This window comes from Schistocerca cancellata, chromosome 6, assembly GCF_023864275.1.
Source record: "Schistocerca cancellata isolate TAMUIC-IGC-003103 chromosome 6, iqSchCanc2.1, whole genome shotgun sequence".
NCBI classification, from domain to species: domain Eukaryota; kingdom Metazoa; phylum Arthropoda; class Insecta; order Orthoptera; family Acrididae; genus Schistocerca; species Schistocerca cancellata.
Window position 1 is genome coordinate 631,517,559 of NC_064631.1, and position 21,172 is coordinate 631,538,730.

Genomic DNA, 21,172 nt, shown 5'->3' on the forward strand with positions numbered 1-21,172 from the left:
CCGTTCATCAGATCATGTAACTGTTTCTCACTTTCACTCAGAATTGCAATGTCATCAGCGAATCCTATAACTGCTACCTTTTCACCTTGATTTTTAATTCCACTCGTGAACGTTTCTTTTATTTCCATCATTGCTTCTTCTGTTTCAAGACTGAACAGTATCGGCGAAAGACGGCGTCCCCGTCTTACACCCTTCTTAATCCGAGCGCTTAGTTCTTGGTCGTCCACTCTCATTAATCTCTCTTGGCTCACATATATTTGGTATATTATCCGTCTCCCCCTATAGTTGACCCCTATTTTTCTCAGAATTTTGAATATCTTGCACCATTTTACATGGTCGAATGTTTTTTCCAAATCGACTAATGCTATGAATGTGTCATGATTTTTCATTAGTCTTTTCCCTATTATCAGCCACAACGTCAGAATTGCCTGTATCGTGCCTTTACCTTTCATAAGCGAAATTAACCGTCATCTAACACCTTTTCAGTTTTCTTCTCCATTCTTCTGTATATTATTCTTGTCAGCAAACTTGTATGCATGAGCTGTTAAGCTGATGGTGAGATCACTCTCGCACTAGTCAGCTCTTGCTGTGTCCGGAATTGTGTGGATGACATTTTGCCGAAAGTCATATGGAATGTCGCCAGACTCTTATAGTACATTCTACAAACCAGCGTGAAAAGTTGTTTCGATAAAACTCTGATGTCATGTTATCTATCCCTTCTGCCTTATTTCATCACAAGTCCTCCAAAGCTCTCTTAAATTCTAATTCTAACACTAGAAACCCTGTCTCTTCTATATCGACTCCTCTTTCTTCCTGTATCATATCAGACAAATCTTCCCCTCATAGAGCCCTTCAGTGTACTCTTTCCACCTATTCTTTTTTCATCTCTGCATTTAGCAGTGGAATTCCCATTACCTTCTCTCCTATATGATGTTCCGACAATCATTTCTTTTTCGATTCCTTCACTTTTTTCCCGCAGCCATTTCCCTGCAAGTCCTACCTATTTCATTCCTCAGCGACTTGTACTGTATTCCTGAATTTCCCTGAACATTCTTGTACTTCCTTCTGTCATCGATGAGCTTCTGCCGTCCATGGTTACCTTCTTTGAACATATGTTTCTCTTTCCAAGTTCTGTGTCTGCCCGTTTTAGAGATTCATCTTCACTTGTAACTGTCTAGAGAGCTATTTCTTATTGCTGTATCTATAGCCTTAGACAACTTCAAGCTTATCTTATCTCCTTAGTCCTTCCGTAAACCACTTGCTTGCATATTGATTTTTCCTACTCTTCAAGACTACTAAACTGTGTGGATACACCTTACAATCCAGTATCTGATTTCGGAATCTCTTTCTGACCATGATGTAATCTAACTGAAATCTTCCCGTATAACCCGGTCTTTTCCAAGTATATCTCCTCCGCTTGTGATTCTCGAACAAAGTATTCGTTATTACTAGCAGAAGTTTACTGCAGAAGTCAACTAGTTTTTCTCCTCTGTCATTCCTTGTTCCAAGCCCTTATTCTCCAGTAAACTTTTCTTCTAAAGTTTCCCCTACACCTGCATTCTAGTTCCCCATGATTATTAGCTTTTCATCTTTCTCTATGTACTGTATCACCCATTCAATATTCTTATAAACTTTCACTATCCCTTCGTCTTTAGCTTGCGATGTCGGCTTGTATACCCAAACTACCGTTGTCGGTATTGGTTTGCTGTCGATTCTGATGAGAGCAACTTTATCACTGAACTGTTCACAGTAACACACTCTCTGTCTTTTCTTCTTATTCATAACGAATACTACTCCCGGTTTCCCATTTTGCGCTGCTGTTGATGTAACCCAAAACTCAACTGATCAAAAATCTTCTTCATTGTATTTCACTTAAATTGCCTCTTCTGTATCTAGATTTAGCATTTGCTCTTCCCTTTTGAGATTTTGTAGCTTCCCTAACACAGTCAAGCTTCTGATATTCGACGCTCCGTCTCTTAGATCTTTATTGTTTCGTTGGTTATTGTATCTTTTTCTCCTGGTCACCTTCCTCTGGGCAATACCCTCCCGGAGATTCGAATGGGGGACTATCCTGCAATCTTTTGCCAATGGACTGATCATCATGACACTTTTTCAATAGCAGTCGACATTTCGTGTGGATACACTTTACGACATTAATTCATTGCTTTCCATTGCCTTCTGTATCCTCATGCCGTTCATAATTGACGATTCTTCCACCTTTAGGGGCAGTTTCCCACCCCAAGGACAAGAGAGTGCCCTGAACGCCCGACCACTACTCCGGCCACCTCGATAAGGCCGTTGGCAGCATAATGGTGACTTCTAACGCCGGAAGTCCTCGGTCACCATTTGCTGATTATTATAACGCTGCCTTGAGAGATTTTATTCACTAAAATACTGGGCTTATTGAGATGGATAGAAATCTATATCAACTGAGACACTGTAACAGCCACTCCAAGTCCTAGGGCGGCCGTGGCCCTTCATAATCCGGATGTACACAGCACACCAATGTTCCTTCGGAGAATTTTTTAGGTATTTCATGCAACAAAGAAGATAATCGAAGAATTTGAAATGTAGTGCTACAGAAGAATGTTGAAAATTAGGTGGACCAATAATGGAAGGAATGAGGAGGTTCTGCACAGAATCGGAGAGGAAAGAATCATTTGGAAAACGCTGAGAAGAAAAAGGGACAAGATGATAGGACACCTGTTGATACATAACCCTGTTAATACAGGAGGGAATGACTCCCATGGTGCTAGTGGGAGCTATAGAGGGTAAAAGCTGTAGAGGAAGACATTGAGTGGAATACATTCGGCTAATAATAGAGGTCGTAGGATGCAAGTGCGCTCTTAGATGGAGATGTTGGCACACGGGCGGAATTCGTGGCGGGTCACATTACACCAGACTGACTACAGAGAACACAAAATAAAGTGGTAAAAGACCGCATTGTAGCACCTCTAGCCTATCATCGACCATGTGATCTCCTAACCCAAATACTATAGTGGAAAATTAAACAAGAACAGCGAGAATTAGTAGACCCAGCAGAAGAATATTTTATTGACACTCTCTTGAGAATCTATCCGTATCTGAGTACAGTCGACAGGGCGCACGAAATCTCAGCTGTGGTACCCGGTATACTCTTCTTTTGCAACAATGCAGCCTGCAATCCTCCCATGGATACGACCGTAGAGATGACGTATGTAGTCTTGAGGAACAGCTGCTATGTAATTTCAAAATCGCGCCTCAGTTTGGGCAGATATCCTGCAGGACGAGACGTTTTATCAGGTCCTAAACATATTCAATGGGAGACGGATCTGGGAATCGTTCTGGTCAGGATAGTCGACGTCAGCTTTGCAGTGCATGTCAGGTGGAGCGGGATACATGTAGGCATGCACTGTAGTGTTGGAAAAGCACATTGTCTTGTTGGCACACGAATGATAAAACGACGGGATGTACACTGTTTTGGACGTACCGAACACTGTGCAGTGCCCCCCCCCCCCTGCTACCACCATAGGTAAACGGCCATTGTAAAATATGACTACCCACACCATGATGCCTTGTGTGCATCTGTCGTGTACTCCCAGGACTTTGGCGCTCACCTGCACAGAGCCACACCGTTGCCATCATCGTTGGCAAAAAGGCAGAGGCGAGTCTCATCAGTGAAGGCAGCAGATCTCCATTCGTCCTTCCACAAGAGCCTGTCGTGACACTTCTGGAGGCTGACTGTTCGATTCTGGGACCTCAGAGGAAATACTCGGTAATACACCATGGGTCGAGAGTGTAATTTGCAGTGATGACGTGGTGCGATTCGATACGACACTTTATAAGATGCGTTTCTATGGCATGCATCTGTGCAGCGCTTCCATCTAGACCCAGGATGACGAGTATGACGGTTGGGGATAACATCGATACGCCGTGGAGACACAGGTTTGCGATGTGACATCACTGCCTCCCGTAGGCGCACAACACGACCTATCTCAGCGCTGTAAGTTGCACGAACGGTTCACGTCCACGTTGTCGCGGCATGCTAACAATTTTGTTCACACGGTTGGATCTCCGTATGATACAGCATACGGTTGCTATTGGCTCTGGACGTTAACGACTGAGGAGAGGCTTTCAGCGTTCCACGGCTGATAACGTGGTCCTAGGTATGACCGCAGCGCTGTGCGTTTGATCATCACATCAACTGCCGTCCCTAGTGTCCCGCCCAAGTACGGCACTCCTTAGTCACTTGTATGAATGCGTACTTTTTTCATTTTCCATTAGTGCAGCTCAAACTGTGAGGAAGCTCACGCTGAAAGTTGTGAACACCTGTTATCCTAGAACATTAGCAAGCTATACCAGAGAAAAATAATTGAGATTACGAAATTATCACTAACAATTTTTTGTTCTACATACATAAGATGGTAGAAAACTACTCTGGAATGTCTGACGACAACTGAGGGAAAAACAGAGGAGAGACAAAAAATTGCATGTAATATTGGGTACAGCATATCTCTATCGTTTCGTATAGTGGTGTGGTAGCAGAGCGCACGACTAGGAGGCAGAAGTGTCGGAACAGGTAGACAAATAATCTCTTTTACACACTCGCATGAAATTAATTCCAGTGAGTGTGTTGGGGCTTACGGGCTCTCAACGTCGAGGTCATCAGCGCCCTGCCACACATTAAAAGAAACGAATGTGGACAGACTTAGCAATACCGAAGCACACACGCAAAGAAAGCAGGAAAAGAAGGAAAATGGTACACAAGGAAGGGCGAGCTTGTCACACAGTGAGCAAATTAAGACGTTCTCCCTAAAGTCTTTGTAAAAACATTTGACAAGTCCCAGAACTTTAAAACTTTAACCACATTCGTTCGAGTGTTTGCTGAAAGAGATGGCAGATCCGCTGGCAAGTCAGCTGCGGCCAGTTGGTCAGAAAACTAAACGCAATCCAATAAAACGCGGCGCACAGTGACCTGGACGCCACAGGCACCACACATTGGAAGGTCCTCTCGCCGGAGCAGTAAGCCAAGCGTCATAGGGCTGTGGCCTATCCGAAGCCGAGTGAGGAGAACCTCTTTCCGTCTACGGGGCTGGGCGGAAGTACACCAGCCTACAGAAGGGCTGTAAGGTGGCAGTATCCACGAACAGCTCAGATGCTCCCACAAATTATTGTCAGTGTACAAATTACTGAATTTTTTTGTAAGTAAACGAATATTTACATTTACTCATGAACACAATACCATTTCATGTAGTAATCTGGATGTAAAAGTTCCGTAAAGAAAAGAAATCGTCCAGAAGGTGATTACGCTCCTTCTATGATCACGCGAAAGGCGCATTTCTTGTTGATTCGTTGCCGCCGATCCTTGCTCGCTGATCACGAGATTAGGGCTTGTGACGCATCCCAGGGAAGCGATGCCAACTCGGTGGGGTTTGTTAGTAGCAGTGAGGCGACTGAAAATGGATAACATGGGGGTGCGGCCAAAAAAAGCTGATTAAATTAACATTTGGGACAGAATATCGAGAGTCCAAGAGACTCACGAGTATTTCTAGTAAAATAATGAAACAATTATAGCTTACAAAGTGTGTGGCATAACTAGCTACAGTTTTGCAATTTCTGCTAGTTTAATATTTTAACGATTGGTGTCGCCAAACGAAGTCAGGAGTGAATGTGCAACTGAAAAGGGATAACTGTAGGCCTCTTGTTTCTGTCAGTAATTTTTCTACAAAAGTCGAAACAAATGGATCGATGCATTCAAGTGTGGCTTGCCGCCAACTTGAAGGTAAAATAGCACAATATGGCATGGTCCAGAGGCGACTACTTTCATCATACAAGAAGAATCAAGACTTACTTTTAACATACATATTAGGATAGAGCCCAAAAACCAATATTGCGTGTTGGATTAGATGACACAAAATTAAAACCTTTGTGGTAATGAAAGTAATATTGACATTTACGAGGTCATAAATATTAACAGACTATTTTATAGCACTGAAAAAAACAACAAAAAGGTGGTGCGGTTAGTTAACTGCAAATTAACTATGTACGAGATTCGCGCAGCAGTAGCATACTCGTACGTATCTGACACTGCTGGCTAATTTCACAGTAGTTTAAACATCTGATGGGCTGTGATCCAGCAACCGTATGCTATTTAATTGCAGGACGTATATGCAGCCTCTTAGATTCCACAAAATCTTGTCAATTGACCATGGTTTCGATTGCACTAGTGCAATCTTTGTCAGAATAAAAAGTTACAGGGAATACATATAATCATATCCGCTCAGATGTTTTAAACCCTGGTGTGATTACATGTATTCCATGTAACTTTTTGTTCTGATGAGGTCTGTCCTAGTGCAATTGAAACCATGGTCAAGTGAAAAGATTTTGTGCAACCGAAGTGGCTGTGTACATGTCCTGTAATAAACACAGTTAACAGATTTACAAAGTTAACTCTTGTCTCTTCTTCGAGGTCAGTAAGCAGCTGTGACTTCTGTATACGGCAAATACAAACACGGCCTTTATTGAGCACCTGTATTGTGAGTTAAAATTTTTGAGATCTCTTCACTGATATTGTCTATTTGTCTGTATTTCTGGGTCCAGCAGAATAGTCTTCTGAAACCCCAGAGAAACTTTTCTGTAACCCGCTACATAACACATCACGTTGGGGCGTTGCATTCTGTCCCGAAATGAGATTTTCAACTGAATTTTGTCAAAGGGGCGGCGTTTGGTAGCAGTTCATGAAATAGAATGATGTTATTCAAACGACGAAGAGACAAGCCAGATCCATGACGGACACTAATCTCATTTAAGAACAGTGGACGATGCAGCTCAGTGGAATTTCTGTAGCTCTGATTGAAGTTTATCTGTATTCTTCTTATAATCGATGCTGCATCAAGTCAATGAAAAGGCTTTATGCGTCATTGTTCGAAGGCGGTAACTCATCAAACTCACACCTTACCACACAACAGTATACAGTAAGGGAAATGATCTCGTAAAACATCTGAAGGCGGTTCTAGCTTCCGACAGAGAAGCAATTAAGGAAAGAACACTAAGAGTGAAAAAAATGGCTCTGAGCACTATGGGACTTAACATCTATGGTCATCAGTCCCCTAGAACTTAGAACTACTTAAACCTAACTAACCTAATGACAACACACAACACCCAGCCATCACGAGGCAGAGAAAATCCCTGACCCCGCCGGGAATCGAACCCGGGAACCCGGGCGTGGGAAGCGAGAACGCTACCGCACGACCACGAGCTGCGGGCCACGAAGAGTGAACCGCCCTCAAGAGGATCGCAGAAAGGAATAATATATCGGCAATTTAATTGTTTAGTAGTTACAATGAAGCGCCCCAATACCCAAAATAATTTTATCCAAAGAAAGTAAAAGAATAAATAAATAAATAAAAACACGAAGAGTGTTCGGTCGTTGACCCTCGCTGAGTCCGCCTCCAGCTTCTCCTATCTAGCAGCTGAGAAATATTCAAAACACAAAACAAATTATAAATGTGATAAGGAGCCATGTTGGTAGTGCTTTTAAATACTTAGACGCCCATTGTGTACTAGCGGTTCTAGGCGCTTCAGTTAGGAACCAAGCGACCGCTACGGTCGCAGGTTCGAATCCTGCCTTGGGCATGGATGTCTGTGATGTCCTTAGGTTAGTTAGGTTTAAGTAGTTCTAAGTTCTAGGGGACTGATGACCCCAGATGATAAGTCCATGGTGCTCACAGCCATTTGAACTATTTTAAATACTTACATCGTCTAATTATACTAAAATATGGAATTACTATACGAGAAAATTAGAGATGAATCTTGCTTAAATGTTGTCAGTACATGTTCACAAAAAAGAAAGACAAAATTGCCGGGAGAAGACAAGCGAAGTGGCCTCTACACTTCTTTTCAGTGACGTTAGTTCTCCATCTTCCACAGTTCTACATGCTTCTCTAAGCATAAATTATCATCACAGTGACAGAAGTGTTTGTTGGTTTGTTGACAAACTAAACATTCTATTCGATAAATTTAGGAATAAAATATCTTTTCTTTATAAGTCTTCGTTTCGAATATTACTTGAGTAAGAAGAAATTAATAAAAATGAAAAGAAACGATTTAACGCCACCAATTGTGCCTCAGTGCCCCCGCAGTTATTGGGAACAAGTCTGGAACAACGTCCGCTTAACATGAACGCCTAAAGGAATGTATCACCAGTTAGAGGTATAAGCTAACGAAACGAACGCCAGTTGAGAACTGTGCTTGACACTACCATGTTACAAGCTTTTTGCAATATGAAAGCTACTATTTTCTGTGCTTTTTGCATTAATCTTCCATTCAGGTTGATTAATGGCCAAGATTTATTGAAACATAGGAGAACTACAACTTTTCCAAGCTATAGAATTGTTTCGTTTCTATACAGTTTACATCTATTTTTACAAGAATGAAGAATCATTTAGCTATTTCAGTGAGTTTGGCCTTCTCTTTATTACCTTTACCTACGCATATGATGGGTCATCTAAAATTATCTCAGTCGCCTCATTTACAAAAATGGAAAACTTTAAATTTTGCCAAGAGAAGGAGATTTTCTCCCGATGGTGAGTATGATCGTGATCCAAGAACCTTTTCGGCAAACCCATTACTTCTAGAAGAGAAAACGGAAATGTTATCCTAATCGATCATTAGCACAAGACTTTGGTCGCAAAGTATATTTCAGTTGTCATGTTGAACACTCGCGTTTCTGCCAGTTACTCGTGTCTTTCTTGCGCGATTGTTCAGCATGTCAATGCCTCGCTGGAAAACCCTGAAAAATTACAAATTTCAGTTCCTAGAACGGATTTTTTTTTTAGTTTTTGAAGGCCAAAATTCAGAAATTTAAGCATAAAGATATTTTTAGTTTGAATAAGGACCACCATTAACTTTCTAAGAAAGAAAATTGTTTATTTTACTAACAATTACGCTGAATTTTTTGCTCAGGTTGATGATATACGAGTATGTTCCAGTTTCACACATTAAGAAGTCGTAGGGGACGAATGTGCAACCGTAGGTAGCTGAGTAAAATATTTTGGTTAGCGTAAAAATGAACTAAAAGGAAGGAATAAAGTTTAAAGTTTATAGCTAACGAATTCTACCAAGTGTTTTTTTAATGGAATTATTTACTTTTTGCGGTACTGGAATTAATCTTGAATAAGATTTCGATAACATGATGCGTCCAGAACACGAACAAATAGTAACAACGTGAAAACGCGTCGCAAATCATTGTCCTGCCATCCGGAGAAGTGTATTACAAACGTATATATACCATACCAAAGGTAAGGAAACGTGTAGCTAAGAGACAATTCTTGTGTTTATTATATTGACTCTGATATCGAGTGCTCAAAATGTTGATCTTGAGTATAGATGCATGCGATTAAGCCCTTCCCAGCAGACAATGCTACTCATTTTTCTTAATGAAACTTATTTTTGTACTTTTCCATGTCATCGGGAGCATTTCCTTGTAGAACTCATTTTAATATTTCCCACCGACTGAAGTCCAGAGATGGTTCATGTGGTAGGAGTGCGAAATATTTCCTGGTTTCAGAATAACAGATCCAGCTATTAGAAAATGTTCTTTTAAGAAGGTGTCTACATTTCTGTGAGGAAAAGGCAGGACATAAATCATGTGGGTGCGTCGAGAATTTCTGTATGTCCAGTAGGATGCCATTCAATAAATGAGGCAGTATATCTGCGAGGAACTGTAGGTACTTCTGTGTATTGAGACTCTTGTCAATAAAAGAAGAACCAATTATGTGAATAAAATATGCGTGCTTCCAGGTTGACAGACCAATGTCATTCGTGCATCCCCTTCTGTCTGCTAGCGTGGACACACTGGTGTTTGTTTTGCCTAAAAAAAAGAAATCTTCTGTTACAAGGCATCATTACTTTACCATTTTCATAGACACCATTGGGAAAACATAGAAACATTTTAAATTGGTTGCCATCATGATGGTGCGAAATATGGAAATGATGAAAGTCTTTGGAATTTAGTAACATATGGCTGTTTCCTCTCTCTCATATACGCTGGGTCGTAGTGGATGGTATGCTATCTCTGCTAAAATATTCGTGCCAGCTACTGCTTGGCGATGTATACGTAGTTACCAGATGTGGATGGTGAAACAGTACCACGTAACACCTTAAACTGCTGTTCAATTTTTCTTTATTGTGCGGCCGTTTCCAGTTTAATTCTGTAACTGATATTCTGTACCTCCGTATGATTAAATATTATTTATAAATATTATATTTGTGACACCTTGGTTTATAGATGGCTGTAGGTCTTCCTGTTAGTAAAAATCCGTGATGGGTAGTTGTCTTTGACCGAAAACGGTAGCATAACAAAAAATTAGAAGAAAATTAGTATGTTACATGATGTCATTTCTATAATTTATAAAAGCTGTAGAATAAAATGAACAAAACGCATTTCTTCTGGATGTAACTGTTCTGTTTGTAGCATCTTAGCTGCCACAGCTTGTGAATAAGGTTATAATTCTTGATGATTTGTTTCCATAGAACTTCGAAAGACGGCGTCTATCGATTTTAAAAGAAATGTTATGCACTATCAGAAACCCGGTCACTGTGTGCTACAGCCATTTTCCCATTTTCTAATTTTACGTAACTTCGAAGGGTAGTTTATAAGCTGATTCAAGAAATGTTATGAATTATCTCAAACCTCGTTACTGTACGTCACTATTATTTGCTCTGCACATATCATTTTTCTTTTATACTTCATGATCGATTCAGTAGCCGAAGCTGGAAGTATATGACCTGTCCCTTTGTGATTCAGTAAGGTGGGAAATACGTGGACTGTTCCTACGACAATGCTTCCACTCTCACCTGAAGAGAAAAATGTTTCTAAAATATTGACTCTCAAGGGAACTTGCGCAACAGCGTCCAATTAATAATCGGAAAACGTGACTTCCTTTCGGAAGCGAGTCTTGATATTATATTTTATTCAGCATGCCTTAAGGCCGTCTGTGAAACAGAAACAGGTAGCGTCTAATTACGCTCCCTTTAAAAGGTAAAGGTAGCGCGAAACATAATGCCTGTCAGAGGAAATTTCCTTTTTCTGCAAGGGTTACTTGCGCTTGGAATGGGTCTGAAGCACAACTAAACGTGAACAACGTTACTGCGGACACCAACAATAGGAAACAGAGGACAGATACGATGGTAACTCACAATACAACACAATGAGACGTACGTGTCCGTTATGATGAAATTATGAAATGGAAACTTGAACGTGCTCAAAACAGTATATCTCAAATGACTGAATATAATTCAGTCGGGAGTCAGGTAGCTGTCGAACTGGAATTAGTATAATGATAATAAATGCTAATTTCAAGAGTTCTACAACCGTGTACTGTAACTCAAAATCGTTTAATTGAAAGTGAGCGAGGAATTGCAGGGTTTAAGACAGCCGGTATTCGGAGGAAGCCGAGCTGTTGTTTCGCTAAACCACTAAACGTGAATGCCAGCTTGGTTCCCTGAAGAACTCCACAGCTCTTTCATGTGAGAGGAACAACTGAATGTTAAGCCCTGATGTCACTGTTTCCTATGTTTCGTAGGGGGTTATATAAACGTAAATTGCTTGTTGCTGTGTTAGCGAAGCAGTGATGGTATCTTACATCATTCTTCTCAGATTCAGTTGCATACATAGACAAGAAGCAATTCCTCTGGCTGAACTGTATGAACTGTCAAGGGAGTTACACACTTTAATTTCTTCTTATTTTTATCTTGATACAGTTTTCATATTTCAAAAACTGCTCAACAATGAACAATCTGTAATTTCTATCAGCAACTCTCTGTCGTATGTGGTTGACCTACTTCACTGGTGAATCCTAATATACAGACGTACAATGAACATATCTGGTTCCAAGGTACTTCCTATACTAATGTGAGAGGCAATATATTTGTTTTGCTGTCAGCTACACGTAATCAGCTAAATACTCTATAAAGGCCACTGAGTTGGTACTCGTACTTATGAGAAACCATTAACGTCAGAAGGAAAATGTTAGAAGTGTATTTTCTCTTTTGTTCCATCTTTTGGCGATACAGTAAGCTGCTTGAACTATTGCATACAATCGTATGCTGTGTCGCACATGACATCTTTGAACTGTCGCTCGTCTACTATCTCTACGACAAGAGCCGTAATAAATCACAGCTGATAAAAGTGTTCTTAGATGTTGATATACGTTCTATAGATGACTGACCTAATTTCACAATTTCCTTCTAAATGCTGTGAATTAGGTGAAGAAAAATCCTATAATATATTCAAAATTTAATGAATACGTTGGACTTATAGCACATCCTAATTCTACGTTCACTGACATTTTGCTAATTCAGGACGAACTGAAGGACACGATCACTGAAATTATTAAGAGAAAAAGAGTTCTGATGTACGTGTGACTGGAAATACGTTCCGAGCCAGGTACACGAATTTGAAGTTGGATATGAACATTTTTGATAGTTTCCCAAAGTACACCATATAGATCTGTCAATAGTACCCAGTTTATATTTTCTGTTGTAGTATTTGTCATTGTAAACTAGTGTACAGCCGATATTTAGTAATTTCCTTACGCTCATAGTGTGCCTAGTGCTTCTGCGCATGCGCCACAAGGCTTGTAGCCCGTCATTTGTTTCCGCGATAATCAGCGCTCTGCCGCGGTGCTGTTCTGTACTCCGTAAAGTTGGATCCACTTGAACGTGGTATGGTTTACTCCGGTTTACACCTTTATCTGTTTCATCCTGTTCCCCCATACCACCGCCTTTCAACTGCTTACCTACATCCAATTTTGGGCTCCGACTTTTTCTTCTACATTGGTTTATCGTGCGAGCGACATGACTTTTAGAATGGAGTAAAATTCTTCGGATACGGATGGGTGGTTGGGGTGAGGGGAGGGGGAGGGGAAGGAAGAATTGTAAGTACTACAGCATTGTGCTGAAATTGCAAGTATTGGTCTTTACCATATTTCGTATTACTTGCAGTCATCCGCTTTAGGCAAAAGATTTGACCTCCATTGTAACACTTCGTGGTATTATTTAAAGTTTTATTTCATTTCAGGATGTCGCCTGATGCAATAACCAATGTTACTAAACGCAATAAAACTGCAGCGGCGTTTCTAATCAACATGATGATTTTGGACAGTGTAGGAATGAGAAAACACCAGGTATGTGGAAATGTGTACGTTTGTACTAATGTTTTAGTGGCTTATTGGCAGTGAACCATCAGCACCGCTTGAGTCTCAGTGTGTGGTCAGGTATGTTTGGCGACAACCTGTCATCCTTCCACAACATCTCACATGTGAGGCATATCCCCGTCGGAAGATGTGCCTTTATTGGTACGAAGAATAATATGGTTACTACATGATGGTGTTACAGGTCACTTCCACACTTCCGTATGGAGGCATATCGACCATACATTGACGCTGGACCGGTGGTGATTGTTCATTACCACCATAGCTATGAAACACGAGTGTAGGCGGAACATTGCCACATTTCCGGTTTGTTATGACGAGTAATTTGAGCCATGGAAACCTGCACTGTCAAAGGCCTTATATCTCTACTTTAAAGTTGGTCTAGCTGCCTTGCAATTCATTTCCGGCCAGATGTCCACATGTCCTTCTTTGCTCCTTTTCGTTTCAGGACTACTTGGCAAAATCACTCTGATAATTACGGACATTCGACATACATAGTAGGGTCAGTAATGTACTACTTGTACACATTGGGTTAACATGTAAATTGATAGTTAGGTAAATGATAGGTAACGAGGAAGTAGACATAAGAGAGATACAGTTTACGGCTAGGCACGGTGAAATTATTTAATTTTATCTGGATGGCCAGCCTGTAGCGCTGGTGTGAAAGTGGCAACAGGATTTGTACAACAGCACGTTTACATAATGGTCCAAGGACACTCCAGGGCTCAGCGCTGTATCTCTGTCGCCCAATGTGCTTTGGCTTCGAGAAGATGCCTTAACCTCCAACTAGAAGGAAAATTAGTTTTAGATTAGTACAGAAACGAACCATCTCTCATACACTTAAATCCAGTTAAATTGTCTGACTGTAATTAATTATTCAAGTCGGAGGTGACTCTCTAATCTGAATTTATATTAATTAACATACGTTCCGAAAAACTGTCGCATAACATTGTACCTTTCATGGCTCTTGTAGCTGTATCAGTGTTCACTGAGATCACTCAAAAAAATGGTTCAAATGGCTCTGAGCACTATGGGACTCAACTGCTGAGGTCATTAGTCCTCTAGAACTTCGAACTAGTTAAACCTAACTAACCTAAGGACATCACATCGATGCCCGAGGCAGGATTCGAACCTGCGACCGTAGCGGTCTCGCGGTGCCAGACTGCAGCGCCAGAACCGCGCGGCCACTTCGGCCGGCTGAGATCACTCAACATTTTAGTTTGTATTCTGGAGGAAATTTTCTGCGACTGCCTTATATATACCGAAGAGCCGCAAAACGACGTGGCATGTACTTCACTAATGTCTGAAGTAGCGATGGAAGGAATTGACACCATGAAACTTCCAGGTCACAGCACGTTGCAACGCAACCCAGATGTGCTCAATTATGTTCATGTATAGGTAGTTTGGTGGCCAGCGGAAGTATTTAGGCTGAGAAGAGTGTTCTTGGAGCCATTCTGTAGCAGTGCTGGACGTTTGGGTGTCGCATTGTCCTGCTGGAACTGCCCAAGACCGTCGGAATGTCCCATAGTCATGAATAGATACAGGTGATCAGACAGGATGCTTACGTAAGTGTAACCTGTCAAAGTCGTATCTAGATATATCAGCGGCCCCATACCACTCCTACTGCACACGTCCTACAACATTACAGAGCCTCCACAAGCTTGAACAGTCTTCGACTGAAATGCATGGTCCATTCCCTCCATGAACTAGTCTGCATATCCTTACACGTCCATCCACTCGATACGATTTTAAACGGGGTCAGGCAACATGTTGCCAGTCATAGACAGTCCACTGTCGGTGTTGACGAGCCAAGGCGTGGCTTAAGGCTTTGTGGCATTCAGTAATCAAGGGTACACGAGTGGCTCCGAAAGTCCCTGTCCATGACATGTCGTCGAACGCACGCTGACACTTGTTAATGGCCCAGCATTGAAACCTGCAGCAATTTGCGGAAGAGTTGCACTTCTGTCACGTTGAACGATTCTCTTCAGTCGTCGTTTGTCCCGTTCTTGTAGGACCTTTTTCCGGCCGCAGCGATGTCGGAAATTTGATGTTTTACCGTATTCCTGATATTCACGGTACACTCGTGAAATGGTTGTACGGGAAAAACCACATTTCATGTCTGAGATGCTGTGTCCCATCGCTCGTGAGCGGACTATAAAATGACGTTCTAACTTCCTTAAATCTTGATAACCTGCTATTGTAGCAGTAGTAACCAATCTAACTGCTCCAGACACTGTTGTCTTACACAGGCGTTGCCTTTCGCAGCGTCGTATTGTGCATGTTTACACATCTCAGTATTTGAATATGCATGCCAATACGAGTTTCTTTGCTGCTTTAGTGTAAGAGACACCCAGGGCATTTTTTTGTTTAGCTTTGACAGTTATTTGATATTTAGTTTTAGCATTGTGTATCTGGAGTCAGCCCAAACAAACAGAGCTTACCACTTCTTTCAAGCCACGCCAAGTGTCGATGCAAAGCGCCGGTTTCTTTCTCATTACACCTAAAAAGGTTGCCATTTTGCGTGCTCATTTGACAGGGCGATTCGAGGTTAGTGTAGTACGATATCTGTTTTATTGGTAAGTAGTAAAAGGGACAGAAAAACTAAATGAAGAAACAGTACTCCAGCAGCAAAAGCACTGCCCTGGTGCGCGCAAAATGCAGAACAGACTCTGAGTCGCTATAGGACAGCTGTTTATGACAGTTCTAATGTCCCTCTTATCACAAATGCATAATATAGTAACTTGTAAGTGCTCCATTGAAAGATCTCGCAAGATTCCGATGTAAAATAATTTTGTTGGTAGTGAGAAATAAACAGATGCTTTCTGTTGACACTGGATTGCGCATTATAAACGTCACGAGCAGTGTATGTATATATAGATGTGCCTGTGTGTGTTTGTCTTAGCCTAGCGTAAATCTAACATATTTGACGCAATTGTCGAGCGCACTGCAGGAGACTGTTACAGGCACTGTTGCGTATATAGAGAGCGAACCCCTTTTATTCTAATTATTATCGAGTCTTTTAGAATACAGTTGGACTAAAGTTTTATGGTGTTTGCTTGCTAATACAACACGGTGACCTGAGTTAGTACTCATGGTTATGATGACAGTTGTTATTAAGATTTTGGGAAGTTTCTTCAAGTACTTCTAAATTGTGGTAGTTTTGCTGTAAGCGTATGTTAGGCAAGTGCCAGTATTATAATCAGTGGGTGTGGGTAGTCACCGATAGTACGGCAAGAGTAATTCGCTTTCCTTGAAGATGTACATCCAAATTGTAATTAACGTCTGTGTAACCGGGTTTTGGCAGTACTGTGGCCTGAACCATATTGGATGTTGACGAAGGGATCAAATCAAACTGGTTGTGTTGTGTATATGAGTCAACTATACTTTCCGTAAGGATTTAAAACATTTTGTTTCAGCAACCGTATTTTAATCTGGACAGTTAATTCACTGGGTTTTTATACTTCGTGGTTTACGTTGAAGTAAAAAAAAAGTTGTATGGAATTTATGAAATTTAACCTGATGGAAGTTTTGAAATAATAACTTACTTTTTCAGGCTGTTATTCTGCGCTATTTGTACTCAAAGCCTTCTAATACCAACCATTAGTACAACTGGGTAGGCTACCATATCCGTCACTAACAGTCTTTTACCTGTGATGGTTACCAAAGATCGTAGTATTCAAAACGTGATCTAAAATCCTTGTGTCTAGAGTAACTATACTCGTATATTTCCGATACCAGTAACATACTTGTTAACTAAATAAATGAATACAATTCCAAGCAACAGAAAGCATTGAGCAAGAATTGAGTTTTTTAATTACAATGAGGGCATCGCGATATTTGGACAAAATTCTTCCTGACGGTTCTGTGTGCTAGTACGCTACTGACCATTAGTCAGGGATCCATCTTAAGTGAATTTAAACGTCGATTTGCTGAATGATTTACGAAAATAAACAGCGTACGAAGCAGATACATAGTGCCGTTTTGTACCTGGCACAGCAGGATGTAAGGAACAATTGCAAAACATATGAAATAGAATGAACAGCATACGGCATAATCATAAAGCGCAGACGAGAGGAATGAAGAGTGGTAGTGAGGGGTATATCGCATTGTTTAACATAATATTTGGATCAACACTGTAGCGGATGATGTGAATCGATTGTGCAATTCAGAAAGTACGATTACACACTGAGCGAAGCACGGCAGGCATCAGAGCGTACACGGAAACAGGTGTGCAGAATTATCTCTGACCTAAGCTACATTTTATATTGTGTAGACATTAAGTTTCTGTTGTCTATTACGTGAAATAATATCAGTATAAATATGTTATAATGAAATTTATAAGATATTGAATCTTTATGCTGACACTATCAACTATAATTTTACACAGCAGGTCTTGAGAACTGCTGCGAACCCAGAGATAGTTTCAAAGTATGGACTATTCAAAAGAATATAAAAAATCGTGGTAAGGTGCAGCAGTGGAATTTATATTTGCAAAAAAAGAATTTTATCTGCTATGCACCAGAAAATAGAATGGCTCATTTAAGACCATGGAGAAGATCTTCAAAAAGATGTCAGAAGTAGATTTGCACTGGTGGAGAGCGTTTCCTTACATAAAGGAATACAGTTAGTACTAGATATTGAGAAGGGAAAGACGAAAAGCTTTCTGAAAGTACAGAATTGTATGAAGGAGAAGAGCCATAGAAAATCGAGGAAAAAGGACACTGGAGTAACTTCAAAGACGCGTATTCAAAGAACGTTAAACGCTAAGAGGACAGCCAATCAAAATACTATACACATAAGATGAGAAGTAAAGGTCCTTAATAAAGATAGATTCCTCAGAACCCAGGAATGGATAACTTGCCACTGGAAGGGGTATTGACAGGGAATATCAGTAACGTACAGATCAGAAATTGAATACGTAAATCAAATAATGTGGGATAATTGGTGTAGTTTAGAGGAAAATACTGGCCAAACATTGGGAAAAATGGACTAGAGCATCAAATCAATCAAAATACCGTCGCGACTTACGGTAGTGTCGTTGCTAAATCCATAAGAGCACGTGAAACATCTCATCACTATACTGTTTTGTGGAAGAACGTTTTCTGAGGTGGCACTGACGAAATAACCACTACATGACTGATTATTCCAAAGGTATGACAACAGTTGTCTGTGTCGAAATCGATTTCTTTTTTTGTTTTGAGTCATCAGTCTGCTGACTTGTTTGATTGTGCTCGCCACGAACCCCGTCATCTTAGAGTGGCAATTGCAACCTACGTCCTCAATTATTTCCTGGATAAATTCCAATCTCTGTCTTCCTCTACGGTTTCTTGTCCTCTACAGCTCCCTCTTCTATCATCCCTCGTTTACAGTTTTTACCCTTTACGACTTTCTCTAGTTAACGGATGTTGTTCCGTGATGTCATAAGAGATATTCTGAACCCTATTCCTGCTCCTTGCCAGTAGTGTTTTCCATTCAAGCTTTCCTCGCCGGTTCTCTGGGGAATCTTCTCATTCCATACCTTATCAGTCACCTAATTTCCTGCTGCAACACTAAATCTCAAATGCTTCTACTCTGCTCCAGTTTTGACAATGCCCATGTTTCAGTACCATACAAAGCTATGCTCAAAACTTACATTCTCAGAAATTTTTCCTCCAATGAAGGCCTATGTTTGATACTAGTACACTTCTCTAGGTCGGAATACCGTCTTTGCTAATACTAGTCTGCTTTTGATGTCCCCCCTGTTCCGTCCGTTATGGGTTATTTTGCTGCCTAGGTAGCAGAATTCCTTAACTTCATCTACTTCGTGATCACCAAGACTGATATTAACTTCGCGCTCTTCTCATTACTGTTACTTCTCGTCACTTTCGTCTTTCATCGTTTTACTCTTAATCCATATTTTGTACTCATTACACTGTACATCACATTCACACATCCTTTAATTCCTCTTCACGTAAGCTGGGTATCGCAATGTGAGGAGCGAATCTTATCAGTGATATTCTTTCACCTTGGATTTTAATTCCGCTCTTGATCTTTTATTTACGTAACTGCTTCTTCAATGTATAAACTGACAGTCGGAGCGAAAGGTTGCAACCCTGTCTTCCACCCTATTTAATCCGAGAGCTCCGTACGTGGCCTTATTGTTCCATCGTAGTTGCTTGCACGTATTGTATATTATTCGTCTTTCGCTATATCTTACACCTATTTTCCTCAGAATTTCGATCATCGTGCACTGTTTGACATTTTCGAACTTTTTTTGTTGTTGTACAAATCCTAGTCTCACTTCCATTATCAACGGCAACGTCCGAATTGCCTTTCCTAAAGGAAACTGATTCTCATCTAATGCCTCCTTAATATTCTTTTCCTTTTTTCTTTATATTATACTTGTAAGCAGCTTGGATGTATGAGCTGTTAAGCTGGTTGTGCGATACTTCTCGCAATTGTAAGCTCTTTCCATTTACGAAATTGTGTGGATGATTCTAGAATGAAATTTTCACTCTACAGCAGAGTGTGCGCTGATATGAAACTTCCTGGCAGGTTAAAACAGTGTGCCGGACCGACACTCGAACTCGGGACCTTTGCCCGCGAAAGGTATAGATCCCGAGTTCGAGTCTCGGTCCGGCACACAGTTTTAATCTGCCAGGAGGTTTTTGTGTGGATGATGTTTCTCGGAAAGTCAGGTGGTATATTGCCAGGTTCAGAAATTCAACAAACCAATAGGAATAACCGTTTTGTTGCCATCTACCTCAATGATTTTAGAAATTCTGATGGAGTGTTATACATCTCTATGGCCTTATATGACCTTAAATCTTCCAAAGCTCGTCTAAATTCTAATACTTGATCCCCTATCTCTTCTATACCGACTCTTGTTATCGCTAGACAGAACTGATGCAACACGGACTCACCATGCCGTCACCCAGGTTGCTGACAACGCAGGGGATGAGCGCCGTGGAGCCGGTCTGCGCGGTGACGATGCTGGAGTTGTCGGTGACGAAGCGCACGGCGGGCGGCGGCACGTCGGACGCGTCGAGCGGCCAGTCCGCCCCCGGCGCCGCCTCCGTGGGGGCGGCGGCCACCAGGGCGGCGGCCAGCGGCACCGCCAGCGCCGGCGGCCGCGTCTGCCGCTGGGCGGGGACCGCGCTCCAGGCCGCACCTGCCGAAAGGTCAGCCGTCGTCAACGAGGGACAGCGTGCGGCGTCTGAGGAACGGAGGAAGTCAGTTCAGGGGTCAACGGCTATCCTAGTCTACAAAGCATTGTTACGCATTTCGCATAAAATCCGCTCTGGCATTAGGACAGCTATCCTCGCTCTTCACGCTGCTGAAACGTTTATTTATTTAGTGCCATATGCTGTATTCTTGGCTGCCGCGAAAACATGGAACGACTTGAAATTGGTGGCACAGGTGGTGATTGGGCTGTTGCCCATATGCTGTGTTGCTCAAATGGTTCAAATGGCTCTGAGCACTATGGGACTCAACTGCTGTGGTCATAAGTCCCCTAGAACTTAGAACTACTGAAACCTAACTAACCTAAGGACATCACACACATCCATGCCCGAGGCAGGATTCGAACCTGCGACCGTAGCGGTCGTGTGGTTCCAGACTGTAGCGCCTTTAACCGCTCGGCCACTCCGGCCAGCTGCTGTGTTGTCCCAGTCCCAAATAACATACAGGATCCGACATGCCAATGCTAATCGATTTTAAGGCTTCGCCAGCACATACCTCATATGTCTTCGAAATCAAATGAAGGGAAAGTACTTTATTCAATATACATTCGAATTTACATAGCTCTTTGGTATATACGAGGGCTGTCCAGAAAGTTCCGATTGATCGCGAAATGGAACCCACAGTGAAAATAAGAGATGTTTCGTTTGTAATATTTAGCTACACCTTCCAGCTATTTCTCTACATAGTCGCCGTTCTGACTTTGTCGTAGCGTTGTACCTACTTTCCAACACCCTCGTCATAGAAGGCAGCCCCCAGTG

General features: G+C 41.5%; 1 protein-coding gene across 1 annotated transcript in view; it reads right to left on the reverse strand.

The window, feature by feature from the left end:
* The window catches only part of LOC126088459 (zwei Ig domain protein zig-8-like), a 203,599-nt gene extending 183,144 nt beyond the window's left edge, over positions 1 to 20,455 (reverse strand). The window contains exons 1-2 of the mRNA XM_049906601.1: positions 20,452 to 20,455; positions 20,096 to 20,343 (exon numbers count right to left, since the gene is read on the reverse strand). Of these exons, the coding sequence (XP_049762558.1) occupies positions 20,096 to 20,343; positions 20,452 to 20,455 (252 nt within the window). The remainder of the gene's footprint in view (positions 1 to 20,095; positions 20,344 to 20,451) is intronic.
* Between the last annotated feature and the right edge of the window lie 717 nt (positions 20,456 to 21,172).